This window comes from Gobio gobio (assembly GCF_949357685.1).
Source record: "Gobio gobio genome assembly, chromosome: 17".
Lineage (NCBI taxonomy): Eukaryota > Metazoa > Chordata > Actinopteri > Cypriniformes > Gobionidae > Gobio > Gobio gobio.
In genome coordinates this window covers 31,759,489-31,785,127 of record NC_137110.1, presented here as the reverse complement: position 1 = coordinate 31,785,127, position 25,639 = coordinate 31,759,489, and the positions used below count along the sequence as shown (strand labels likewise).

The 25,639-nt window shown below is 38.3% G+C and overlaps 2 protein-coding genes across 3 annotated transcripts in view; one reads left to right on the top strand and one right to left on the bottom strand.

The window, feature by feature from the left end:
- The first annotated feature begins 266 nt into the window (after nucleotides 1-266).
- On the top strand, nucleotides 267-21,788 carry ten1 (TEN1 subunit of CST complex). Of its 2 annotated transcripts, XM_079841574.1 has the most exons (4): nucleotides 267-326; nucleotides 402-474; nucleotides 20,634-20,791; nucleotides 20,941-21,788. In XM_079841574.1, the coding sequence occupies exons 1-4, from the start codon at nucleotides 308-310 to the stop codon at nucleotides 21,099-21,101; spliced, it is 411 nt and encodes a 136-aa protein (XP_079697700.1). In that variant the 5' UTR covers nucleotides 267-307; the 3' UTR covers nucleotides 21,102-21,788. The 2 variants fall into 2 exon arrangements, with proteins under 2 accessions (XP_079697700.1, XP_079697701.1); XM_079841575.1 differs by having other exon boundaries at nucleotides 274-474; nucleotides 20,941-21,576.
- The window catches only part of evpla (envoplakin a), a 31,423-nt gene continuing 27,365 nt past the window's right edge, over nucleotides 21,582-25,639 (bottom strand). The window contains exon 22 of the mRNA XM_079841573.1: nucleotides 21,582-25,639. Within this exon, the coding sequence (XP_079697699.1) occupies nucleotides 22,289-25,639 (3,351 nt within the window). The 3' untranslated portion in view covers nucleotides 21,582-22,288.

Below are 25,639 nucleotides of genomic sequence, written 5' to 3'. Positions count from 1 at the left end.
GAGCGCTTGGTGTAGTACGGCAAGGCAAAAGAATCATGATTCCTGCTTGGGTATAAAAAGGCGTTTTAATATGAGTTACGTCCCTTTTGCCTTTTCATAACTGATAAAGAAAGGACAGCTGAACGCAACACAAAAATACATAATCAGGATATAAATAAAACAAGAAAACACAAAAACACACCGATTCTTATAGAGTTTGTAATATATTTGTTAAATATGTATGTTTGTTGAAGTGTGCGAAGGACCACGGGATCACTTACATGGTCACGTGACCATCTGGAATGGCGCTGTTGTTCTTTTACTGTCTATGGTCGTAACGGAGAGAAGTAACCAAAATACTCTTAATTTCTAATGACCCAAGTCACTATATGCATGTTAATCTGATATGCTGCCTCCTACAGCCGCATTTTACTTCCCTTGGGAGATCAACACAGACATGGTGAAAGATGGTACATCAGTGCGTACGTATGGCAGGTCGGTCCACTTGTTAAAGTTGTCAGAAATGTTTAGGTGCGTTTTTTTAACCCCATTATATCTTTAATTTAACGGTATGATCTTGTCCTAGAAATTCTGTTGTGAACTTCCGTATTTATTACTACATGTAGGATACATCGTTACACTTCTTTTGTAAAACGGGTCAATGACGTATAAGGATTTTCAACAGGCCAATTTTAAAATACAAAAAAATATATAATATCTATTGCAATTGTTCAGACATTGAGAATGTTGTGTACACATACATTCATATTAACATTTTAAATTGTGATTTTACTGTGTTTTCATTTAGATGAATTGGCCGTAGCCTTAAAAAATGTCATGTGTTGCGGCCGTGATTTATCTTAAAATTAATTTATTTCCTTAACATGCTTACATTTTTTTTTTACAAGTTTTTTGTAATTAAAGTGTTTATAAACAAAGTATTTGCATTTCTTTTGAGTTTTTGCAAAAGATGATCTCACAATTTTGTTATTTAATTTAAGTTGCCTTAAATGTAGTTAATCTTATTTTTCTTGTAAATTGCATAAAACTGATAAAATAATTTTTAAAAAATACCATTCACTTAAGCATTCTGTATCAGTGATTTCTGTTTCAGCCACAGAAATTAGATTTTTTATTTTATTTTATTTTAATACAGTTATTGCTATTGTTGGTTCCACACCATGATGAGTGGTTGCTCCAAATGACATGAAGATCTTGAATATTATCTATTTAAAGAGCTCAATAAACAATACATTTAATACAAAAATATATTTAAACCATATTTTATTAATTTCACTGAATTTTTTTATGAACATAAACATTATATATATATATATATATATATATATATATATATATATATATATATATATATATATAATTTTTTTTAAATAAAAAATCATATTGCAAACAAGTGCAACATTTCATTTAACTTGACAACGGACACGTTGGAAAAAATCTTTTTGATTTCATTTTGATCAGAACCATGTAATAATGCCTTGTCATGAACAGTTTTAAAGGGTTAGTTCACCCAAAAATGAAAATTCTGTCATTAATTACTCACCCTCATGTCGTTGGACACCCGTCAGACCTCCGTTCATATTCGGAACACAAATGAAGATATTTTAGTTGAAAGCTGATGGCTGAGAAAGGCTTCAGATAGGCCTCCATTGGCATTCAGTACATTGACACTTCTAAGATCCATGAAAGGCACTTAAAACGTCGTTACAAAGTCCATCTCACCACAGTGGCTCTACAATAATTTTATGATGCGACGACAATAGTTTTTGTGCGCAAAAAAAAAAATCAAAATAACACCTTTCTCCAACTTGTTCTCGACTTCCGTGTATGCCTCCACGACGCTGTAACGACGTTTTAAGGCCTGTCTGAAGCCTTTCTCAGCCATCAGCTTTCAACTAAAATATCTTCATTTGTGTTCCGAATATGAACGGAGGTCTTACGGGTGTCCAACGACATGAGGGTGAGTAATTAATGACAGAATTTTCATTTTTGGGTGAACTAACCCTTTAAGTAAATGCACTTTTGTGACCCTGGACCACAAAACCATAAGTCTGATGGGTATATTTGTGGCAATAGCCAACAATACATTGTATGGGTCAAAATTATCAATTTTTCTTTTATGCCAAAAATCATTAGGATATTAAGTAAAGATCATGTTCCATAAAGATATTTTGTCAATTTCCTAACGTAAATAATAAATAAATCAAACATGTATTATTAGTAGTAATATGCCTTGCTAAGGACTTCATTTGAACAACTTTAAAGGCGATTTTCTCAATATTTAGATTTTTTTGCACCCTCAGATTCCAGATTTTCCAATAGTTGTATCTCAGCCAAATATTATCCTATCCAAACCATACATCAATGAAAAGATTATTTATTCAGCTTTTAGATGCCCAAAATTGACCCTTATGACTGGTTTTGTGGACCAGGGTCACATTTGTGGGCTTGTTGTAAACAAACATTTAATTAAACTTTGGGCTGCTGATGGGTATTTGGAATGCCTGTGTGAAAAGTGCAGCCCATGGTGTTAACTGCAGGCATTTCTTTAAACCCAGATATTTCTGAACTTTTCCCAATCTTGGCTGCTCAATTTAGAGTAGCGGGAGGTTGCTGGCTCGGGTTTACTTTGGACCAATGATAGATGACAGCAGATGATCATGTTAACGAAAAAATATATTTCCTCCAGGTAATTTTAACACACCTTTCTCTTCTCCTGGCAAGAGACTCTGCTCTTGCTGCAAGGGTCAAAGTTAATTTTTTTTCTTTGCTTGGCAGTGGCATCTGGTAAAATAGATGTAAATATTTATAAATAAATAATACATTACTAATAAATGCATAATTACTCAAATTAAATTAATGCTCTAAACAATTGTTTGTATTTTTTCTCATAGTGTACAAAGATTAAAAATAAACCGTCTGAAATATTTGTAAAAAAATTACCCAAATTGGATAAAAATCTATTCCAAATTATACTTAAATAAAGTTCTTTATGTATATAAACCATCAATTGAATATAAAACTACAAAAACTGCCAATCTAGGACATGTATCTATCATGGAAAACACTCTGCAGTGGTCGCACAACATGATTTTTTAAATTCACTCTCAATTTACAGGCATAGAATTGGCCACCTAAACGAAACCAACTAGATTCCCACAAAAGGTCACTATATGAATTTTATAATCATTTATAATAAAAATATATATATTTGTAGAAATAACTTAATATTCATTGTTTTTATTTTATTTTATTTTAAAGAGAGTTAAAAACCTGCTTGCTGCTTCAATGGGTCCTTGCCAAATTGGTATATAATGCAAATTCCTGAATGGATTTCAACATAAAAGTCCCAAAATTGGTAGTTTCTTGATGGTCTCACCACATGAGATTTCATAAAATGGACATCATTGGACAATGTTTGTTTGTATATTATGAAAGAAATAAAAAAAACAAATGTTTTGCAATTTTGTGCAGGATTACAAAACACTTTGGAAATCATGCCAAATAGTGTAGAAAATACATTTGAATAAATTTAGAGTAATTTTAAAGATGTTTCCAAAACAGCAGTTATGGTCGGACTGTCGCACCACATGATATTTAGACACTTTAAATAACAGAAAAATAACAAATACCTAATGTTTTTTTGAAACATTAAAGTGCGTACATACATGGGAGAGGTACATATTGTATCTTTTAATGCATTTAAACCAGTTTTTAACTGAAAAAAATGCTATCAGACAGAAAATGTAGGCGTCACGTCATTGACCCATATATCATTGACACGTTGAAAAGCTGTTTATAAAATATGTATGTTAGGAGTTAACTAAATTGAGCCTTTGATAAAACTATACAAAACAGAAAGTTTTGAACCAGAATCCAAAATTATATTAAGATATCACGTTTGGTGTTATATCCACTCTATTAGGGAAATATTACAGCCACAATGTTAGGGAAAACACTTTGGTTTTACTAACTTTTCTTGTTGACTGACAAAATAGTAGATAATGCTAAAACATTCCTTTTGCCATTAATTGTAATGATCCAGTGAGATTTTTGTATGCACAAGGAGTCTGACAACAGCCGGTATGCTCCACACTATGGCAAGCCGTTTTAGCTTAAATTATTCCCAGCGTTACTTGTCGTAATTGCATTTTTACTAGTAAGAATTCAATTAAAGAGCTCTAGAATTCAATTCTTACTAGTAACAATTACTATTAGAGAGCTCTAGAATTTAATTACTAACAAATATTATTAAAGAGCTCTCTAATTCAATTGCTGAGCTCTGCAATTGCATAAGAGAGCTCTGCAATTGAATTAGCGAGCTATCTAAATCAGTTATTTCTACGAATTACAATTAGAGAGCTCTTTAATGCAATTCTTACTAGTAACAATTGAATTAGAGAGCTCTCTAATTCAAATCTTACTAGTAAGAATTCCAGTTACAGAGCTCTACAATTGTATTCTTACGAGTTAAAACTTGTATTCATTAGATGCAAAAAAGATTTGCGATTACACCCATTTCCCTCAGCTAATCCTGACTGCGGTGCTACTCTTCAAAATAAAAGCCCCATTAGACAAGTTGGATAGCTATATTTTACAATTGAAAGGTAATATTTAATCACTATATTAATTCACATCTTTATACTCTAAAAATTATTTAAGAGCATAGACAACACACCTTTTGTTTCCTCTAAGAAAACTTGCTGCTGGTCAACATGCCTGGTAATGATAAAGTTTACCAGACAAAATATAATCAAACGTTTGTGTTTATTATGCACTGTAACATGTTTGCAGATGTTGAGCTACATACAGGGGAATTATTAGGCTAGTCGTCACTCTGACATAATGAGTTTTAAAATGTATTTCTCTCCTTTTTTATCCATCATGTTTGTTTTAATTCCCCAATAACTAGGACTATATATGGAATATAAGTATGAGAGATAAATAATGATACAAAAATTTAAAATTATATATAAAAAGTAATAATTAAAAAATATTATTATATATTATATTATATATGGCCAAAAAGTGTGGACTGTGGAATAGCCTACTGTAGATTGGAAGGTTTTTATTCTCATGGCTAAATAACTAAACAAATTAGGGGTATGCGATATTGAAAAAAATATAGGCTATATATTTTTTGGGGATTTTTTTCAACAAGGATAAGAAGATATCTTGCTATATATATATATATCTTTTTTTTTAAAGGCTTGTCTAAAACCACCAGTAGGTGGCAGCCCAATTCTGTTAATTGAATCATTCATTCAAATGGTTCATTCTTTTAGAAGCGAAGCAAATTACTTTCTTTATGAATGGGTCATTGAAGCATTGACTCAAATGATTTGTTTAAAACACCGATTCATATCAAGTACGAAATATTGCACTGTGATGCAAAACAGTTCTGACAATATTGTGTCCAAAATGTAACTCACTGAATATTAACTTCTTTTTTGCTGAACAATAAAATAAATATCACATTCGTGATCACGCTTATCTGATATAAAACAGCATTCTTGCTTGTGTGGTATTACATAACTATATTATGTTATTAAAATAAAAAACTCATAAAGGGATATTTTTGCCCTCGGAATTATAGCTGCACTTATGGCTTCATCATGCAGTGAATTCTTTTGGACTCTCAAGTCTGTTTTTGCAAAGTCAGTGACATACTCAATAATGTCAGCTTGTTTATCGTTAAATTATTGTTGTATTATTGTAGATGATAAATATTGCACACCCCTAGTCCAGATTGCCTCAACATTATTTTGTGAGTGTGTAATGCAAAATAAAACCCTTGCAATTCTGAACAAAATAAGTATTTTACAACCAATAAATAAATAGCCTATGCATATCGCTGTTACATGTCGGTCTGTTTCTGTTGTGTTCCCTTTCATGTATCACATGTTCCTTTGTTCAGTTTCCCGCCTCTTGTCTGTCTCCCCGGTTAAGATCATTATTAGTTAATCTATGTCAGCTGTGTTTAGTTTCCTTTCGAGAGGTCTCTCATATTGTGTATGGGAAAACTCCTTTTCTCGAGAATATGAAGCAAAAACTTTATTCTATAAAGTTTCTATGTAAAACGCAGTGCGGCTGCACAGCAGATAGAACAACGCGAGCTGCGCGCTGATTGGCTGTGCTGCGGCAACTGCAGGAACCTATGACGAGGCGGCTGAGAGAGCGAACCAATAGGGGTCGCTAGAAAATCCCGCCGAACAAGGTCGCTAGAATTAGAATATTAAGGCTATAAAAGACTGGATTTATATTCAGATTTAATCTCCTTCAGCTGAGGCTGAAAGGCATGCAGATACTCAACTTCCTCAACGATTGGCTTGTCATAGTCCAATCAGAGGCACAGTTGACGATACACAAGTCCTGGGTCCTCAACCATCTAGAATGTTTGGGTCTCAGGATCAATATCGTCAAGAGTTCAATGTCTGTCTCCCACCCAGAATATATATTTTCTGGGTATGGTCATAGACTCAATACAGATAAGGGCACGGCTTACGTCACAGCGCGCCCTCTCTATTCAGAACACGGCGGCGTCATTCAAAGCTGGCGCGTACGTTCCTCTCAAACGTTTTCAGAGGATGCGAGGTGACGAAACGGAAAGTGGTCTCGACAGATGCGTCCAACCTAGGTTGGGGCGCCCTGCACGAGAGCAAGCCAGTCTCTGGCCAATGGGCAAATTCAGAGAAAAGGCTGCACATAAACTGTCTAGAGATTATAGCGGTCATCCTATCGCTAAGAGCTTTCCTTCCGTACATAAAGGGTCACCAAGTCCTGGTCCGAACGGACAACATGTCAGTGGTATCCTATATAAATCACCAGGACAGTCTGAAATCAAGCTCTCTACATTCCATGGCGAAACACCTCCTTTTATGGGCAGAGCACTACCTGAGCTCCCTGAGAGCGGCTCATGTGCCAGGTATTCTGAATTAGGGTCCGGATATGTTATCCAGAAGCGACATTCCCCTGGGGGAATGGTCCCTTCACCCACAGACAATTCAGTTGATTTGGAGCACCTTCGGCAAGCGAAAATAGATCTTTTCGCCTCAGAAGACAATGCTCACGGCCCGATATTTTCTCCTAACACAGGGATGCGCTGACCCATGTCTGGCCCAGACACCCTCTGTATGCTTTTCCTCCGATCGGGATGTTGCCACAGGCCATCAAAAAGATCAGGGAAACCGAATCCACAGTGCTATTAATAGCCCCGTTGTTGAAAAAACAAATATGGGTCTCTGAACTGACTCACATGTCAGACACAGCCCCAAGGCCGATTCCGCTGAAGAAAGACCTCCTCACGCAGGCTAGAGGGAAAATCTGGCATCCTTGTCCCAAACTGTGGGCCCTCCACGTATGGCCCATCAACGGAGACCCGGGAACCTCTCTGAAAGAGTCCTGAATACTATTTCTGAGCCCTCGCAACCAGGCGGCTCTATGCACTGAAATTGTCGGTATTCTCTAACTGGTGTACAGCACGAAACCTCTATGCACACTTGTGCGAGGTGGCAGAAGTGCTCGCCTTCCTTCAAGAGCTAATGGACGCGTGTCGTTCCCCCTCCACGCTCAAAGTATACGTTGCCGCCATAGCAGCTTATCACGCTCGGGTCACGGGACAATCACTGGGGAAAAGCGAGCTTATTGTAGGCTTTCTTAAAGGGTAACTTCAGTGATTTAGCATTAAGCTTTGTATGTAAACTGGGTCATTTATGCAGTAGAAATGGGAAATTATTTTTGAATTTGGTGCCTTCTAGACTGAGAAAAGACAGAAAATGTATTTTTGTCTCATGTAGATGAAAGACAACAACTCCCAGAATGCACTTGCTTCGCTGCCCTATGAGCCCACTCTGTACACCGTCGTTTTGATCTTCATAGTAATACAATCATTTTGTTCAGTTAGAGAATAAACACTACAATTAAAATAGTGTCTTTTCAATAAAGTGTGAGTGAGCCGAACGAGAGTCACGGCACAGATGCAGCAGTGTCAGATTTCATTCGAGCTGAGCAGAGCTGAGGTAACAAGCGCCAGTCTGGCACGTTTTCAGATCGCAAATGGAAGCTAAACTATACCAGGAATTAATTGAAAAGTTGAAACACTCACTTTACTCTGCACCGCGCTCCGTTATTGTGATTTTCCTTGCTGTTGTCTATTACATTCTGTGCGTGAGATCTCTCCCCTATGGGCGGGTTGATAACATGCGGAACAGCTCAATCTAGTGGCTGTAGTTTTTGCCTCTGGCCAAAAAATCCTCCGATGACGATATTTGCATCATCTGAGGAATTTTTCCAGAAATAAAATGCATAATTATCTCGTCTCAGGGGGATATGAGGGGGAAAATACCATAATTTGAATATACTACCGGGTTTCTACTGATACAAAGCCTAATGCTAAATCACTGAAGTTACCCTTTAAAGGGGCCAGGAGGCTGAACCTGCCTTTTCTCATACGCAATACTTGTTCCCTCTCTCAGGGAACCGAGGTTACGTGAGTAACCGAGTACGTTATCATCTGTGTCACCTGTGCCCCTCGTTAGTCAGTCATCATTGTTTGTATTTAGTTCCCTATTGTTCACCCTTGGTGGTCTGTCTGACGTTTCTTTGATTAAAGCCTGTCTTTGTGGAAGTCCTGAATCTGCTCTTCCCTGCTGCACCGTACACTTGTAACAGAAGACCATACCTTAAACAGAAAGGATTTCTAATGAAAGATGGGGCTTTTCCTCATCCCCGTCTCTCCTACGCCTCCAAAGACTGAGACATCTGCTGAGGATCGCCTGTGTGGGCTTCGGCAGGACGGTCGCACACTGGAGAGGTATGTGGAAGAATAAGCTTGCTTATCTGGTGAACTGGCCAGATACACCGCTTAATGCGGTTTTTCTGATGGGCCTGGACGAGGACACTATTAGTTTCCTGGAACCTGCCTGTTCCTTTTCCCTAGTCGAGACAATCAATCTGATATTGTTCCTAAATTGTTCCGATTTCAAGATTGTAGAAGGGGTTTCTAAGAATACGTGTCTTCCTCGTCCAGTCCCCTCAGAAAAGCACGCTGCCTGGTCAGTTCACCCTCAGCCAGTTTCCTCCGCATATACCTCCAGTGGGCCTGCCGGTAAGGCCCTGCCTGCCCCTAAGCCCAGGCGGACGAGGAGGGCTGCTGCAAAGCCCTTGATTCCGGTCGTGATGGCCAAGACCACGGCAGATCCACATGAGCGGTGGTTAATAGACTTTGGGAGCGATCCTACCGCTCCGTGTCTCCTGGATTCTGCTCCAGACTCTCCTGTGCCCGCTCCGGATTTCCTGGATTCCGCTTCAGACTCTCCTGTGCCCGCTCCGTGTCTCCTGGATTCCACTCCAGACTCTCCTGTGCCCGCTCCGTGTCTCCTGGATTCCGCTCCAGACTCTCCTGTGCCCACTCCGTGTTTCCTGGATTCCGCTCCAGACTCTCCTGTGCCCGCTCCGTGTTTCCTGGATTCCGCTCCAGACTCTCCTGTGCCCGCTCCGGGCTTCCACGAGGCCACTTCGGGCTTCCACAAGGCCGCTCCGGGCCTCCACGAGGCCGTTCCAGCCCGCAAGGCCGCTCCTACCCATGAGGCCACACCATTCCACGGGCTCTCCACCCCACCCCTGAATTCCCCAAAGAAAATTTTGGCCCCGAGGCTCCCGACCCGCCCAAGGCTCCTGATCCGCCCGCGGCTCCACCCTGGAGGCCTCCCAGCCGGTCGGACCCCAGTGCTCCCGCCTCCAGGACTCCAAGGTTATCTTTTCTGAGCGAGTGTGAATTCCCCTTTAAAAACAATTTACAGTAGTCTACGTATAGCCTACCAATACAACAGGGTTAGCCTTAAGAAAAATTTGCTTTTCATAATTGCCATATTATATGATTTCAGAAAATATGTTTTTAATAATGTCTATACTTGTTCAAAACAATCACTTTAGCAAGGTTTGTACTATTTTTGATACATAAAATAAATCATTTTTGTAGCTTATGTTTATTTAAAAAATACAGAAACTATGATTACTTATATTATTTTACCCAAAATACCTTACTTTTACATATTCTTCCGTTATTGGAAAAACTTTTGCTTTCATTACCTTGAACAAAACTGAAAAAAATGTACAAGACCTTTTATCTCCAAATTTATTCAATAATTTTATCAATTCTCATTTGCTACATAAACTTCAACATTAACATTTATATAACATTAAATATTAGATCAAATTAGCGCCAAATCAACTTTTTATGTTGCTGTCCGGGATAACAGATTATTAGGGCATCTGCGTTTCTATTCATCATTCAAAACGCGTGGACTGAACCATTTTGTTAATATGTGTGAGACGTAGCCTAATTATCATAATGAGGTAGTACTGAATAGAGAGCTCTACAATTTAATTCTTACTAGTAAGAAATTCCATTGTAGAGCTCTACAATTACATCTTTACTAGTAAGAATAGAATTAGAGAGCTCTGTTATTGTTGTTACTAGTAAGAATTCCAATTAAAGAGCTCTCTAATTCAGTTCTTACTAGTAACAATTTAATTACAGAGCTCTCTAATTCAATTCTTACTAGTAACAATTCTAATTAGAGAGCTCTACAATTGCATTTTTACTAGTAAGAATTTAATTAGAGACCTCTACAATTGTAATTGTTACTAGTAATAATTTGATTAGAGAGCTCTCTAATTGGAATTCTTACTAGAAACAAATGAATTAGAGATCTCTCTAATTCAATTCTTACTAGTAAAAATGCAATTGCAGAGCTCTCTAATTGTAATTGTTACTAGTAAAAATGCAATTGTAGAGCTCTCTAATTAAAAATTACTGGAAGTGAATGGAGACATACGATTAGTAAATTAGTAAATTATTTGTAATTGTTACTACTAGTAAGAATTGAATTAGAGAGCTCTGTATTGTAATTGTTACTAATAAGAATTGAATTAGAGAGATCTGTAATCATAATTGTTACTAGTAATAATTGAATTATAGAGCTCTCTAATTGTAATTGTTACTATTAAGAATTGAATTGTAGAGCTCTCTAATTGAATTCTTACTAGTAAAAATGCAATTATGACGAGTAACGCTGGGAACAATTTAAGCTAAAACGGCTTGCCATACTGCTCTCGCCGGGTTAAATGAGCGCGGAGCGCCGCCGATCACCTGGATCTCACAACTCCGAAAACGCCAGATAAAATGTTCAAATAGACACTCTTTTTATATATAAACCACAGATTTGAGCCTTAAACGACTACATAATTGCCTGAAAACTACGTTTTGTCACACACTAACAGTAGTATTTTAACAAAAAAGACGTGTAAACACAGCCCAAGTCAGCCATTACTCAACGAGACGAACCGCCTGGCAGAAGCCCCTCCCATGACGCGAATTTGTGTCTGTTGTGAAGTGAATGTCATGCGTCATGTCTGTTGTGAAGAAAATGTTCAAGTGTCCAACTTTGCGCGAATAGCGCGATTTATTCGCGTCATTCGCATCCGGTGTGAACGCTACATTACTAGTAACAATTGAATTAGAGAGCTAATTGTATACAATGTACAATTGTATTCTTACTAGTAAAAACTTTTATTCATTATATGCAAAACAGATTTGCGATTACACCCATTTCCCTCAGCAAATCCTGCCTGCCGTGCTACACTTCAAAATAAAAGTCCCAATAGACAACTTGGATAGCTATATTTTGCAATTGAAAGATAATATTTAATCACTACATTAATTCACATCTTTATACTTTAAAAATTATTAAAGAGCAAAGAAAACACGTGTTTCCTCTAAGAAAACTTGCTGATGGTCAACATGCCTGGTAATGATAAAGTTTACCAGACAATATAATAAAATGTTTGTGTTTATTATGCAGGGCTCGCAAAATTTCAAAATGCCTGGTAGCCCTTCGGGCAGCAGTGTTGGGCACGTTACTTTAAAAAAGTAATTAGTTATAGTTACTAGTTACTTCTTACAAATAGTAACTGAGTTAGTAACTGAGTTACATCATTATAAAAGTAACTAATTACCAGGGAAAGTAATTACTGCGTTACTTTTTTTTTTTCCCCAAATGCTCAAATATGTCAAATAACTTGGATGCCCCCAATATTTAATATGTTAAATGAATGAATTGGACACTAAATAGAATAAATTATTATTAGAAAACATTGTACATTAATGTACACTATTGTAATGTTGCTGTGGGACAATGTGAGAGACACCTATCAAATTCAATGCATTATTGTGTAAATATTATCAGTAGGCCTACTATAGTGTAAATATTGTGTAAATATTATCAGTACTATACTTTCCTTTGGTAGTGTAGCTCACGTTATCACCTGGGTTTTTAGCCACTAATTTTGTGGCATATGTGAGGCGCTTCAGAATCACTTGCCACCGGCGTGGAGAGACTCTTTCTTCCTGGGCATAAGTTGAACGTTAAATAAATATTCTTACCTTTCACCTCAACGAGGGAAAAGTAGCGCTTATACTTCCAGTTTGCGAAAGCTACCTTTGAAGTCGTTGGACCATCGCTGAATGTGCATATGCGTGTGCGTCATAGGTGTGTGTGTGTGTGTGTGTGTGTGTGTGTGTGTGAACCATAGACCGTGAAAAAAATATGTGTGAACTCAACCTATCAACTTCAACCTTGTCTCCCACCTACCAATCATCATCAGTTATGAGTACCACCGCACCCACCCCCAACACGCATGGCTGGTGCGCGCGCACACGCACTCACACACACACACACACACACACACGTTGCAGGTCCGAGTGACAGAGCTGTTCGGATGAAAAGCGCTTCAGTGAGCTCAATTATAGTAACGCGACTAACGCCTTATTTTTTTTCCTCAGTAACGCTAACGGCGTTGTAACGGGAGAAACAGTAATTCGTTTGATTACTCGTTACTGAAAAAAATAATTACGTTAGTAACGCCGTTTATCTGTAACGCCGTTATTCCCATCACTGTCGGGCAGGCACTCTTGAGATTTTGGTAGCCCGAAAAGAATTTAACCAGCCCAAATAAAAAAAGAGCATTTTTTTGTAGAAAATTGAACTGGAGTCGAAATATCAATCAAAAACACAAATAAAAACATGTATTTGGTTCTAACTTAACTGAAATTTCTATCCTGACCTGTCTTTTTTTGGATCAGCAAAACTAAATACCGGTGTAAGTCCATGCACCTTTTAACATTTTCTCACACACACATCGATTTCACAATTTTCTCCACTGCGCATGCAATCTCTTTCATTCAGCAACAAAAAACTACATGTAAAGTAGTAAGTTCTTTGGCAAAATTACATTTCCTTAATAGTCTAAACACACTGTTAAATTGTCACTGTTTCCGTCAGTGCAGCTTCCCAAACACACAAAACTAAATATGTTCAAGCCAAGCTAAGACTGGATATAGGCTTTATTAGTTTACTGTCATATATACACTGTTTCACAGAGTTGCTAAGTTATTTAACATTATTTGTTAACACTTTAAAATAAGGTTGTATTAGTTAACATTAGTTAATGCATTACTTAACATGAACTAACCATGAACACCTCTGTTCAGCATTAGTTAATCTTTGATAACGATAGTTCATAAAAATAAAGCTGTTCATGGTTTGTTCATATATTAGTTCACAGTGCATTAACTAATGTTAGCAAGATTTTAATAATGCATTAGTAAATGTTGAAATTAATATTAACAAAGATAAATAAATGCTTTAATAATACTTTTTCTAGTGCAGTTCATTATAAGTTCATGTTAACTAATATAGTTAACTAATTAACCTTAATGTATAGTGTTACCCAATTAATATTTAATTGAATAGTATATCAAATATAATATGTAATATTTTTTGAATAACTCCTTGGGTGTTTTATATAATGACCACTAGGAGGTGTTCTAGGCGTATGTTTTCCTTGATTGGTTTTCCCTGAAGAGTTGAAAATGGAAGTAAAAAAGTAATGCACGTTCGTTGCATTTTACCATGAAATGAGAGTTGTGTCTTTATCAAACAAACACAATAATGGTTTCAGGCATTTAAATGCACATAAGTATACACACTGATGTCTATGGAAGTGACAATAACAATCATTTCAGTTATCATTTGACTGCGTGTCTTATTTATATCAGATGTGTTGTGAACTTCTGTTGTTACTTGAAGTAGAGACCAGGAGACGTCGGGATCAAAACAGAAGTGATTCTTTTAATGAGAACTCTCTGTGCTGCAGGTCGTCTGAAAACAGTCTGATTTAACAGTACAAAATAATGCAATTTATCTACATTTCAGGGGGAGGGGTTATACAGCAGAGGAGGAGACACTCTGAACAATACAATGCAAATGTTGTATAGGTAAAAAGGACACACCCTACATAACTGTGTCTCTCGTCCAGATTCAATCAGCATAACAGTGCCATTCAAATGCATAGATGCTAATCCAATCACTCAGGCAGAATTGCTCTAAACTTGTCAAGGTAAATAGTCAGGAAGTGCATAGAGACAAAATACTTAATGTCTCAACCACTTACACAGCCTGACGTAATCTCCTTAGAATTTCCTCAAGTTTACTTCAAAATGTAAAAACACAAATATAGATAATGTTTTCAGTTATATTCTATTACATTTGAACCTAGATATAACAATGTATACATTTGTAACCCCACAGATGTATACTTATCTGCATCACGCACACAAAAACACAAAACACGCGTTAGCAGCACTTATTTTTTTCCGCCACCCATGTTAACAGATTAGAGGATGTTCACCGTATCGTGTCATTGTATCGTGACATTGTTGGTGATACACAGCCCTAGTTAACAGTGCATGTCAGAGCACAAACCAAGCCATGAAGTCCAGTGATTGTCTTCTCATTAACAGTGTTTCTCTTACTAATCATATTTCATACCTGTTGTTACATGTTTTAATTAATTTGACTGATAAACACCCTTACGAAAGTTAACCATGGTTTTATTATAGTAAGAATGTAGTAACCATGTTTTTTTTTTTTCGTGGATTGACTACCATTTGTATTAGTTTTACTAAAAAATACCATGATAAACTACAATAACCATGTTTTATTTTATTTGTAATAAAAACCATGGTTCATTTTCTTGTAATAAATAGATGAATGAATGCGCGGTAACTGCCTTAAAGAAAGTAAACAATGTTAAGCATTTAATTAATCTTAAACAATAATACGTTAACAGCGTGACTGAATTTTGGCATAAATGTGTGAATTACATATACTGTAGGCTACAGTGAAATGATTGTCACTGAAAAGTGACAGAACAATGACTAAAATATTAATACAAATCAATATGTTCATTGAGATCTTATTCGTCAGGTCTCACACACACTTAATCGCGGACACTATTTAGACGTGCACTGACACCGTGTGGTGAAATAATCACGTATGTTTACGACCCTCGGCTTATGTCAGATTAAAAAACGACAAGTTCAACAGAGTTTGGAAAATCCTGTACACAGTAATGATCAGTTTATCTCTTCTCCTGTCTCGGAAAATGTCCGGATTTTTAAATCATCCTCCAGATGCTTATTTTAATGGTCGTTTGTTCAGCTAGGTGTTCACAGCACATTGAAAACATGCATAACCGGAAGAATCAGCACACTGCTTCGACGCGCACTTCCGGTATTCAATTCCTCTGTGATAAAGGCCTATGGTAAGTTTCCAGACCCAACATCTTGATGTGGGTCTGGCTTGTCAGGCTATCTGTCCCCTTCTTTGAGGACCTCCATGACGAACTATCTATGTCATGGAGTAAACCATATACTTTGCGTGTGTTTGTGCCCTCAACGTCGACTTTTTCAACTATCGTGGGTGCGAAGGCACGCGGGTATACGGTAGGCATGTGCCGGTATCAAATTTCTGTTGCGATTAATTGCCGAAGCTTTTATCACGGTATACGGTTTTATCACTATATTGAAATTCGTTGCAAAAAAAGTGTTGTCATACTATAACAGGTTTAATAACTTTCTTATAACAAAAATAACCAAACATTTAAATACATTAAAGCAATACACAAAAATGTATAAAGTAAACAAATATTCAAAACTAGAGCTAAAGAATTATAAAGAACAATAGGTAACACTTTACAATAAGGTCTCGTTAGTTAATGCATTAACATCAACAAATAGCTAAATTTTTACAGTTATTATTCTTTGATAATGTTAGTTTAAAAAGTAGCTGTTAGTTAGTGTTAGCTCAGGTCCATTAAATAATACAGTTACAACTTTTGATATTAATAATGTGTTATTAAATGCTGAAATTTACATTTAACTCAGATTAATACACATTTTAGAAGTATTTTTCATTGTCAGTTTGTTAATAAATTAACTAATGAATAATAGAGCCTTATTGTAAAGTGTGTGACTGAATAACAATCAGAACATATTCAAACAATATCTAGGGCATGTCATTTAGTCCAGATTAAAATATAAAATGTTTAAGTTTGAAAATGAATAGCCTAAACTCTTTAAGTATTAAGTTTTTGGTTATGTGATGAGATTTGTTTACGAGGATTACCGTGGAAACGGCTGTATTTCTGCTGTTCCGTCTGCGCCCTCTGCTGTCAGAGAGTGAATGTGCGTTTCATTCAGGGCATGTCCTTCACACGTTCCGCCATGTGCTCTGCTCGTTGGGTTTTGTTTACATCAGTGCACGTTCCTCTTTTAGGTATTGTTCATTTTAAACGGTTGATGGGTATTCTTAATATGCATTATAAAAATCTGAATAATTCGTAAGAAATAATTATTCACGGTATTTTGAAGTGCCCACGATAACAATATTGTGCATGTTCATTATTGTGGTATATCGTATTACCGTTTACCGGCACATGTCTAGTATACAGAGATGCCGCAGGTTGAAGAGAGCGCTCGCGAGCTATCTCTCGCCTGGTTAGGCATCTTCGTTGAAGAAACCGATCCTCCCCACGAAGCCATGGAGAACAACATCATCGCTCGTGGGGAAAGCTTATCAAGCTGCAGGTCAGGCTGGTGCAGCGCTGCACACCATGACGGTGTTACAGGCGTACCAGGCTGATTTCTGGCCCTGAAATCTTCGCCGGGCCACAGATTTGTCTCCGTGCCACCAAGCAGACGGCCTGTGCTATCAGAAAGCCTGGCAGCGTGGAAACTTCTGCCTGGCATTTCTGTATGGGTGTTAAGCACAGTACAGAACGGATACAGAATCCAATTTTTTCGGCGCCCTCCGTGTTTCAACGCCGTGGCCTCCACTTCCGTGAGACCGGAATCAGCACAAGTACTGTCACAAGAGCTGCAAACTCTTCTGAGCAAAATGGCCATAGAATATGTTCCTCTTCCAGAGAGAGAGTCAGGCTATTACAAGAAGGATGGGGGGTTGCGTCCAATCTTCGATCTTCAAGGCTTAAACCATTCAGTCAAAGTACTCAAGTTCAAGATGTTAACCATAAAGATGGTCGTGTCGCAAATCCAACATCGCGATTGGTTCGTCATGATCGATCTGAAGGACACGTATTTTCACATAGAAATACTGCCACAACACAGGAAGTCCTGAGGTTCGCTTTCGGGAGTGAAGCCTACCAATTTCAGGTTCTTCCATTCGGCCTAGTCTTATCAGCCCGCACATACACAAAATGCATGGATGCAGCACTGGCTCCATTGCGACTCCAGGGCATTCATATTTTGAATTATATCGACGATTGGCTGATACTAGCTCAATTGCGAGAGATGATGGTTCAGCACAGAGACATTGTGCTAGCTCATCTATTTTCTCTCGGACTGAGACTCAACGCCAAGAAAAGCGTTCTTTCTCCTGTTCAGAGAACGACTTATTTAGGGGTGGTTTGGGATTCGATCACGATGCGGGCACATCTATCTCCCGCTCGAGTTGAGACCATTCTATATACTAGGGCTGTACGATTAATCGAAAAATAACCGAAACCGACATTCAGAACCTCTAACCGACGTATTTTCCCCATGTCGGTTATTTCGGTTTTCACGTGACTCCGCCCCGTCAGTCACATCAAGTGCAGTTTGCAGGCACACAGAGAGATGCAGGAGCAGTTATCTGTGTTTATAGATGCTCAGAATCACTATAGTAACTGCATGTTTTACACAGTTTATACAACAGGTCAGTTAATTGCTGTTCTTATAGCCTATACGCGCTGCCACCGACACACACACACAGACACAGACGGCGCGCACAAGCCCCGAAGCCGCTTTCACTTTCGTGCTCATAGTTTGTCAAGTATGCGTTTAAGGCTTGCCAGTTTCAACATTTAAAGCGATTAGGCACTATTCAAAAACAACAATACGTATCCGTTCAGTGCTCAGCTTCTTTCTGTGACACAGAGAGCCGAGCCGTGTCGCGTCTCTGACAACACGCGCGCGCGCCCTGAAGGCAGACCTCTTTCACCTGCGTCTTCACAAAGCTTGTCATTTGTATGTGGTTTAAGCCCTGCCAGTTTGAACATTAAAGCGAGTTTCGACCATCAGATGTGTATTATGTTGAACTAATGCCTGATATATTGTGACAAACGAACACTCAGATCTAGCTTGCACATCACATGAAGATCGCGCGCAGAGGAGCGCAGAAACGCAGTGTAAACGCTGTCCTGTGACTAAAGTCACTAAAGTAGCTTAGAAACTCAACCGTTATAGGCATACATTTTAATGTACACACCACAGCTTAATAATGAATAGAGACGGTATGAGTAATTCACACACACAATCACTCTCTCATTGATGCATTCAGATGAATGTAATGTAGGCCTACTGTGCTAATGTATCTGTATCTGATGTACAACAAACAGAAATCTGCCCCATAGACAATAACTGCTGAAAGTGAACCGTTTCCTTCAAGTATTTTAAAATCACAAAGAAATGCACTTTTTCATTAGGAAAAAAGGAAAACCTTTTAATAGGAGAAAATATTTACAATACAAACCTTATCAGGAACTTACTCAAAAACCTTATGAGGGCAAAAAAAAGCACAATAATCGTTCATTAATAGTAATCGAGGTCAAATGTTAAACTAATCGAGGTTTTTATTTTTGGTCAAATCGTTACAGCCCTACTATATACCCTGAGAAAAGTCAGGCTAGGTCAGAATCTCACTGTTCATCAGTGTCAAAGATTGTTAGATTTCATGGTTTCGGCATCCACGGTGATCCCTATGGGGCTGTTGCACATGAGTCCATTTCAGTTGTGGCTCAGAGCCAGGGGGTTTCATCCAAGGGCCAACCCCCAGAGGCTAATAAAAGTGATGTGCTCAGACCCCGGTTCCTTACCTTGGGTCCCACTCTAGGAGTACCTTGTCATCGCAAACTGCTAACAACGGACGCTTCCCTGATGGGCTGGGGTGTGGTCTTAAGTGGTCGTGCAGCTCAAGGGGAATGGGAGGGTCATCAGCGCGATTGGCACATCAATTGCCTTGAGTTGATGGCTGTATTTCTGGCCCTGAAATACTTTCTCCCCAATCTGAGGGGCTGTCATGTCCTAGTGCGGGTGGACAACACAGTGGCAGTCTCATATATAAATCACCAGGGAGGTCTGCGCTCACGCGATCAAAACAGGATAGCGAGACTTTTCTTTTTTCTCTGGGCCCAGGACAAGCTCCTGTCACTCAGAGCAGTGTGCATTCCAGGGCAGTTGAATGTGGGAGCAGATTTACTGTCCAGACAGAAATTACATGCAGGGGGAATGGAAACTTCAACCAGAAGTAGTCAGGCAGATCTGGACCAGATTTTACAGAGCGGAAGTGGACCTCTTCGCCTCTTATCAGACAGCGCAATGTCCCCTTTACTTCTCTCTTGGTCACCCAGCCCCGCTTGGTCTGGATGCGATTGGCTCATACATGGCCCAGAATGCGCCTGTATGCCTTCCCTCCAGTCGCTCTGCTCCCCGAAATTCTAGCCAGGGTTCGCCAGCAAAGGTCTTGCCTCTTATTGATAGCGCCGCGTTGGCCGAACATAGTGTGAAAAATAGTAGTTTTTTCTCCTTAAACTCTTGCTGTTCCTGTCGCCTAAGAATAGAATAGCAAAACACTGAAGTGACAAGCCATCAGAACCGAACCGAACCGAAAACCGTGGTTAAAAAACCGAGGTATTTATTGAACCGTGGACTAACTATATTATTTCATCACCTAATATATGCCTGTCTACTTTCTATAATTGTGTGCAATCAAATTTAGACTTCTACTTTTGCTCCAAATAGTATTCCAAATAAAAATGTATTTTTGAACACCATTTACAAAATAAAGGATTTCTGTCATGATTCTGTGTTGTGTGCTTTTGTTATGTTCACGTTTAGTTTGTAGTCTACCTGTTTCCCTTTTATTTCTGATATTTCTTGTTACCCATTTTACCCTTTTGTTTCCACTGTTCAGTGTCAAGCATTGTCTGTTTGTGGTTGTGTTGTAAACTTAGTTCACTTTCTTGGTTTCTTGTACCTTTTGTTTTTAGGCTATATTAAAGTACTGTGTTTGAATCCAGCTCTTCCTTGTTTCTTACCTTTTCTTGTTGCAGTTTCCTAGTAAATATTGATCAATAGTTTTCATTATTTCACTTGTTAATCCTCATTTATGTATTTCCTTCACCTGGAAAATATAAAAAAATAAAAGTTACCTTGTATCCATCTTTCCATCTAGACTTACAAGTTACGTGCCAGAAGAGTCCAAAGCTGTTCTAAGTGGTCAGCAGTCTTCTGCTCAGTGTCACATGTCTGTACAAACAACACTTGTTGAACCTTTCCAGCCCATACTTGGAGCTCAGTATTTTGTCCTTGGCGAAATTGAAAAGACTGATGGTGAGTTTGAGTAAGACACTATGATTAAAACAAGTTTCTGCTTACTCAGTCTAAATCTAGATGCAGTTTTGTTGTTTGTATTCAGAATTTGTATGTGTTTTACCAGGCTGGTTGTTTTAATCAGTATTTTCTGTTGCTTTTGCTTCCAGGATTAAGTGGAGTTCTACTGCGTTCCCGTGCTTTGACTTGTGTTGATGGAGTAGACCTTACATTAATGCAACAGGCCATTGTGGAACAGAGACGCTTCTTTAAGGAGAGAGAGACTAAGATGAATGTGCAAGCTCCCTGCTGTGAGAGCCCTCCTACATAAGGAACCTGTGAAATGTGATCATTTAAGAACTATTTATCATTGTGTTTTTTACAATTTGAGAATGTGACTGTCAACTTCCCAAAAACTTAGGATTGTCAAATGGATTTTTACAGAAAGTATATTTAAATTAATTGATTATCATTGGCTAACTGTAAAAATAAAACTACTTGCTTATTTGTAAAATAATTTACAGATAAAATATGCAGAGGTAAATGGCTCTCAATTTGTGTATTGTATTGCTATATAATATATGGTAATTGTTCTGAACTTTGACACTTCCTTGTTTATATTGGATGTCCAGTACATGAGGTAGGTTACTCTATACCTCTGTTTATTTAGAAAGAAAACACTTTAAAATGTATTTTAAAAATAAATAATACATTTAGCACAATTACAACAGTATATCACAGTATGTGTTCTCCTTACTAAAATACTTTGCCTATGCCTGCAAATAATACATTTAATACCACTCTTGCATTGTGTGTTGACTTCATTTAATAGAAACAAATTAGATGTAACAAAAAAGACAGAAATCATTCTTTGCACTTTTTAATTATTCTCAATGATTCTCATCAGCAGTATTAGACATGACAGAGAATGGTAAAGACATAAATAATTAAAAGAATAATGATTTTAAATCAGAAATTGCACTTCTGCCCCATCATCCCATGCAAATAAAACATGCATAACATTTTTGTATTTTGATAAATATTTCTTTTGATCTATGCGTTACAATATTCTGCCCCATTACATACTGTTAAAATGAAGTAAACATACGCATCTCATCAGTTGAGATTTTTAAATGACTCTTAGTTAAATCTAACTAATGTTAATAATGTGATCAAATTGGCAGATTTTATAGCACCCGAGATTTACAATAAATTGTATTACAAAGTACAGTACAGATAGATTAAGTACTTTAAAATTTCAAGTTACATTTTTGTTGTTGTGAATCTCTAAACATGTTTATTATTATACATTAATTATCTTAAAATCTGTAAAATCTTTTTTATTTTTTTTCTGGTGTGCGGATTCCATTTATTTTTTTAACTTGAGAACATAAACTGGTCCAAGACTGTTTTTTTGTGTGAAAGATAATATTTTCATCTTAACCAAAGAGAAATGGTCGACAGTGCAGAAACTTGAATGCATGATAGATTTTGTAAACTGATGTAGACTATGAGTGTCTATGTATGAGGGTAATATGAGGAAGTATAGGCAGAATCTTTGGAGGAAGCAGGAAGCATCGGAAGACCTGAGAGTGCGTCTGTCTTACAACGAGCCAAAGCCTGCTTGTAGTTGATCTTCTCCTTTGTGATAGGATCAATCAGCTCTTTTGCATAGTTGATCTCTTCCTGAAGCTCTCTCATCATTGTACTGTCAATCATCTTAGAGCTGACAGCATCCACAATGTTAACTCTTCCTGCTTTGTTGGGGTTGACCAACCCACCGGTCAGAAATTGTGCCTCCATGTATCTCATGGCATTCTCTTTGGGCATCCACCCTTTTTGTACAGCTTCTCCGACTGACAGACGTTCTTTGGTCACAGGGTCCTCAACTCCAGTAAAGGCCTTTTGAGCATTTAGTAACCGCTGTAGTTGACTGGGCTCAATCAGACCTCGATCAGATGCTTTGTGGACAGAATATTTGATGCTGTTGCTGATGTCCACAATCCCACCAGTGGCTGCCTGTGCTTCAAGCAACTTTTGGGCAGTGTTGGTGTCAATCATCTTTCGACCCATGGCACTGCGCACATTTAGACATGAATCGGTGTGTACATCATACACACCACAGATGGGGAACTCTTCATTGAGCTGAGTTGGTTGGCTAGCAACTGGGGTGTATGACCGAGATTTTGTTTCACCAGCCACAAGAAGAGCAAACTCTGAGATGGGCATTTTGCCATCCTTGTACTGTTGTAGTTGGTATTTAGTCACCCTGCCTTCTTTTAGTGCATTTTTGATTGAGTACTGATTGCCACTCTTGCGATCTTGTAAAACAGAAATCTCACCATCAGGTCCCATTGTGGTTGTTTCCTCCCAGTCGCACTCCAGTTCCTGTAATTGCAAATACTGGCTGCGATCGAGGAAGCCTTGCATGTAGGCATCATATGGTGACATGTCTTTACCAGTGTTAGGGTCCAAGATGCTAATCTTTGTGGAGACATTGACTTCCTTAGTGCGAGTCTCTGAAGAATCCTCTTTCCTTAAACTGTTCTTTAGCTCCCTTATTATGTTATCTCTCTTGTGAATTTTGTCCTTCTCATCCAGGATCTCCCTTTCCAGCCTTTGAACATCTGATTCCATTTTAATGCTTCTTTGCCTATTCATTTGATTTCTTTCACTCATCAGCCTAGACTGCTGGTGGAATGAGATGCTGATATTTTGTCTTTCAGATTCCAACGTTCTTAGCTCTCTCTGGAGGTTTTCTTTTTCTCTTTGCAGCTTGTCCCGATCATGAATCAGGTTGGTCTCCTCCAGGGATGTGGTAGTTCTTTTGCTTGCTTGTCGCTGCAGTTTCTCATCTAGACGATGAAGTTCATCCTCAAGGTCTCGTCTTGCATTTTTCTCCAGTTGTAACTGTTCTCTAAGATGGGATCTTTCTGCTTCCACTGCTTGATCCTTCTCTACACGAACAACCTCTTTATAGATGGTCTTCTCAACCGATTTCTCTCGCTGCAAGATTTCTATCTCGAGTGCCAATTTCCTGATGTCTCTATCAAATCGCATAATGTCACTGCTCTCCTTATCCATGTCTGTCCGAAGACCATTGGTCAGTTTATCTAGTTTTGGGTCCCTCTCAACTTTCAGAACTTCCTCTATGACTATGTTCTCTTCAATAGGTGGTGGGGCAGTTTCTAGCTCATGGATTCTATATTTAATTTGTCTCAGCTCAGTTTCCACCTGTATCTTTTTTTGCCTTTCATCACTACTCCTTATGATTATCTCTTTGTCTTCTATGAGTGCTCTCAACTGCTGCACCTCTAGCTCCAATTTTCTACGATTCTTTACTTCTTCATCTAGACTCCTGCCTAGCCTATCATGATCAAGGATCTGCCTTGGGTCCTTTTGTAGACGAACCAACTCTTGCACTACTACTTTTTCCTCTGGTTTTTGTCTCTCAAGCTGAATGTATTTATTCTGAAGATCAAACACCATTTCCTCTATAGTTCTTCGCCTCTGAGTTTCCTCACGGATCTCTCTCCTGAGACGATCTGCCTCCTTCTCCAGAAGTGGGTCATCAACATACTTAGTTACATCTTTAGTGACAATCTTGGTCTCAACCTTTGACTTTTCAGTCTTCCACTCATCCCTGTCTTTTCTAAGACGGATAAGCTCATCCTGCAATGTACTGTAGGTTTTCTGCAGGGAATATACTTGATCTGAGAGCCTCTGTATTTCTCTTACATTCTCTGGACTTCTTTCCTCTTTTACAACCTCCTGAACTACTTCCTTATACTCAACCTTGGGTTTCTGTGCATACAGAGCACCAAGATCTGTTTTCACAATACTAATTTGTCTCTCAAAGTCTGAGCACTGCCTGTTACTGTCTTGAAGCTCCCTTCTCAAGCGTTGCATCTCTGCCTCTGTCTCAGGGGCCACCCTGAAGTTCTCATTTATGATTTCTTTGACTTCCACTTTGGGCTTCATCTGTTGTATTCTAACATGGTGTGACTGAAGGCTACTAAGCTCAGTCAAGAGACTTTTGTTCTCATTTCTCACTTCTTCTATTGTAGTCAGAAGCTCTTTAGACTTAATTATGAGTCCAGGGTCCTGCTCAATCCTTTTCACCTCCTTGGTGACAACTTTTGGCTCTAACGTTGGGATTAGCCTCTCTAAAGAATTAATCTGGATTGTGGTTTGGGAGATTTCACTCTTCAGTGACTTGCACCTCTCACCCTCATCTGAGATATCCATCTTGAATGTCCTAACTTCCTTCAACATCATTGGATCTTTCTCCTGTCTTACCACTTCCTTTTGCACGACCTTCTCCTTTATGATTTGCTTCTTTTGCTCCAAAATTGTCATCTCTGTTTGCAGGTAAACCTTCTCTTGTTCTTTAACTCGAAGTTCACTTCTCAGCTTGCTTATTTTTTCTCGAATGTTTGATGCTTCTACATCCAGCTGGGGGTCTTTCTCTACCTCTGTCACCTCTCTTGTGACTAGCTTGGGTTTAGTGTTCTTAAGTTCACTTTCTAGGCTAGTGATCTTTCTGGTCATTACCTCAATCTCACTCTGTGTTTTGGTGCGTTTCAGTGCTTCTTCGTGAATCTTCTTTAGAAAGTCTTCTAAACTGCCCTCAAGTTTTGGGTCACGGTAATACTGCAGAACCTCTTTCTCCTCCACTCGCTCTACTCCTCTTCGACTCTTCAGAGATAAATATCTGTTCTTGACGGTGCTCAGGCTATTCTCTGCATTGGTACGTTTGGCAGTTTCCTCCTTTAATTCTTTCTGCAGAACTTCAGTGTCCTCAGAGGCTTTTTGTTGCACCTGTTGTTGTTGTTGTTGTTGTTGTACGGTATTTACTTTTACCACATT

What these genes read in the sequence shown, in the direction of transcription:
- ten1 (XM_079841574.1), top strand. An exon ending in TCAGTGCGTACGTATGGCAG is followed by an intron (nt 475 to 20,633) that starts GTCGGTCCACTT and finishes CTTTCCATCTAG; the next exon opens with ACTTACAAGTTACGTGCCAG. An exon ending in CGAAATTGAAAAGACTGATG is followed by an intron (nt 20,792 to 20,940) that starts GTGAGTTTGAGT and finishes TTTTGCTTCCAG; the next exon opens with GATTAAGTGGAGTTCTACTG.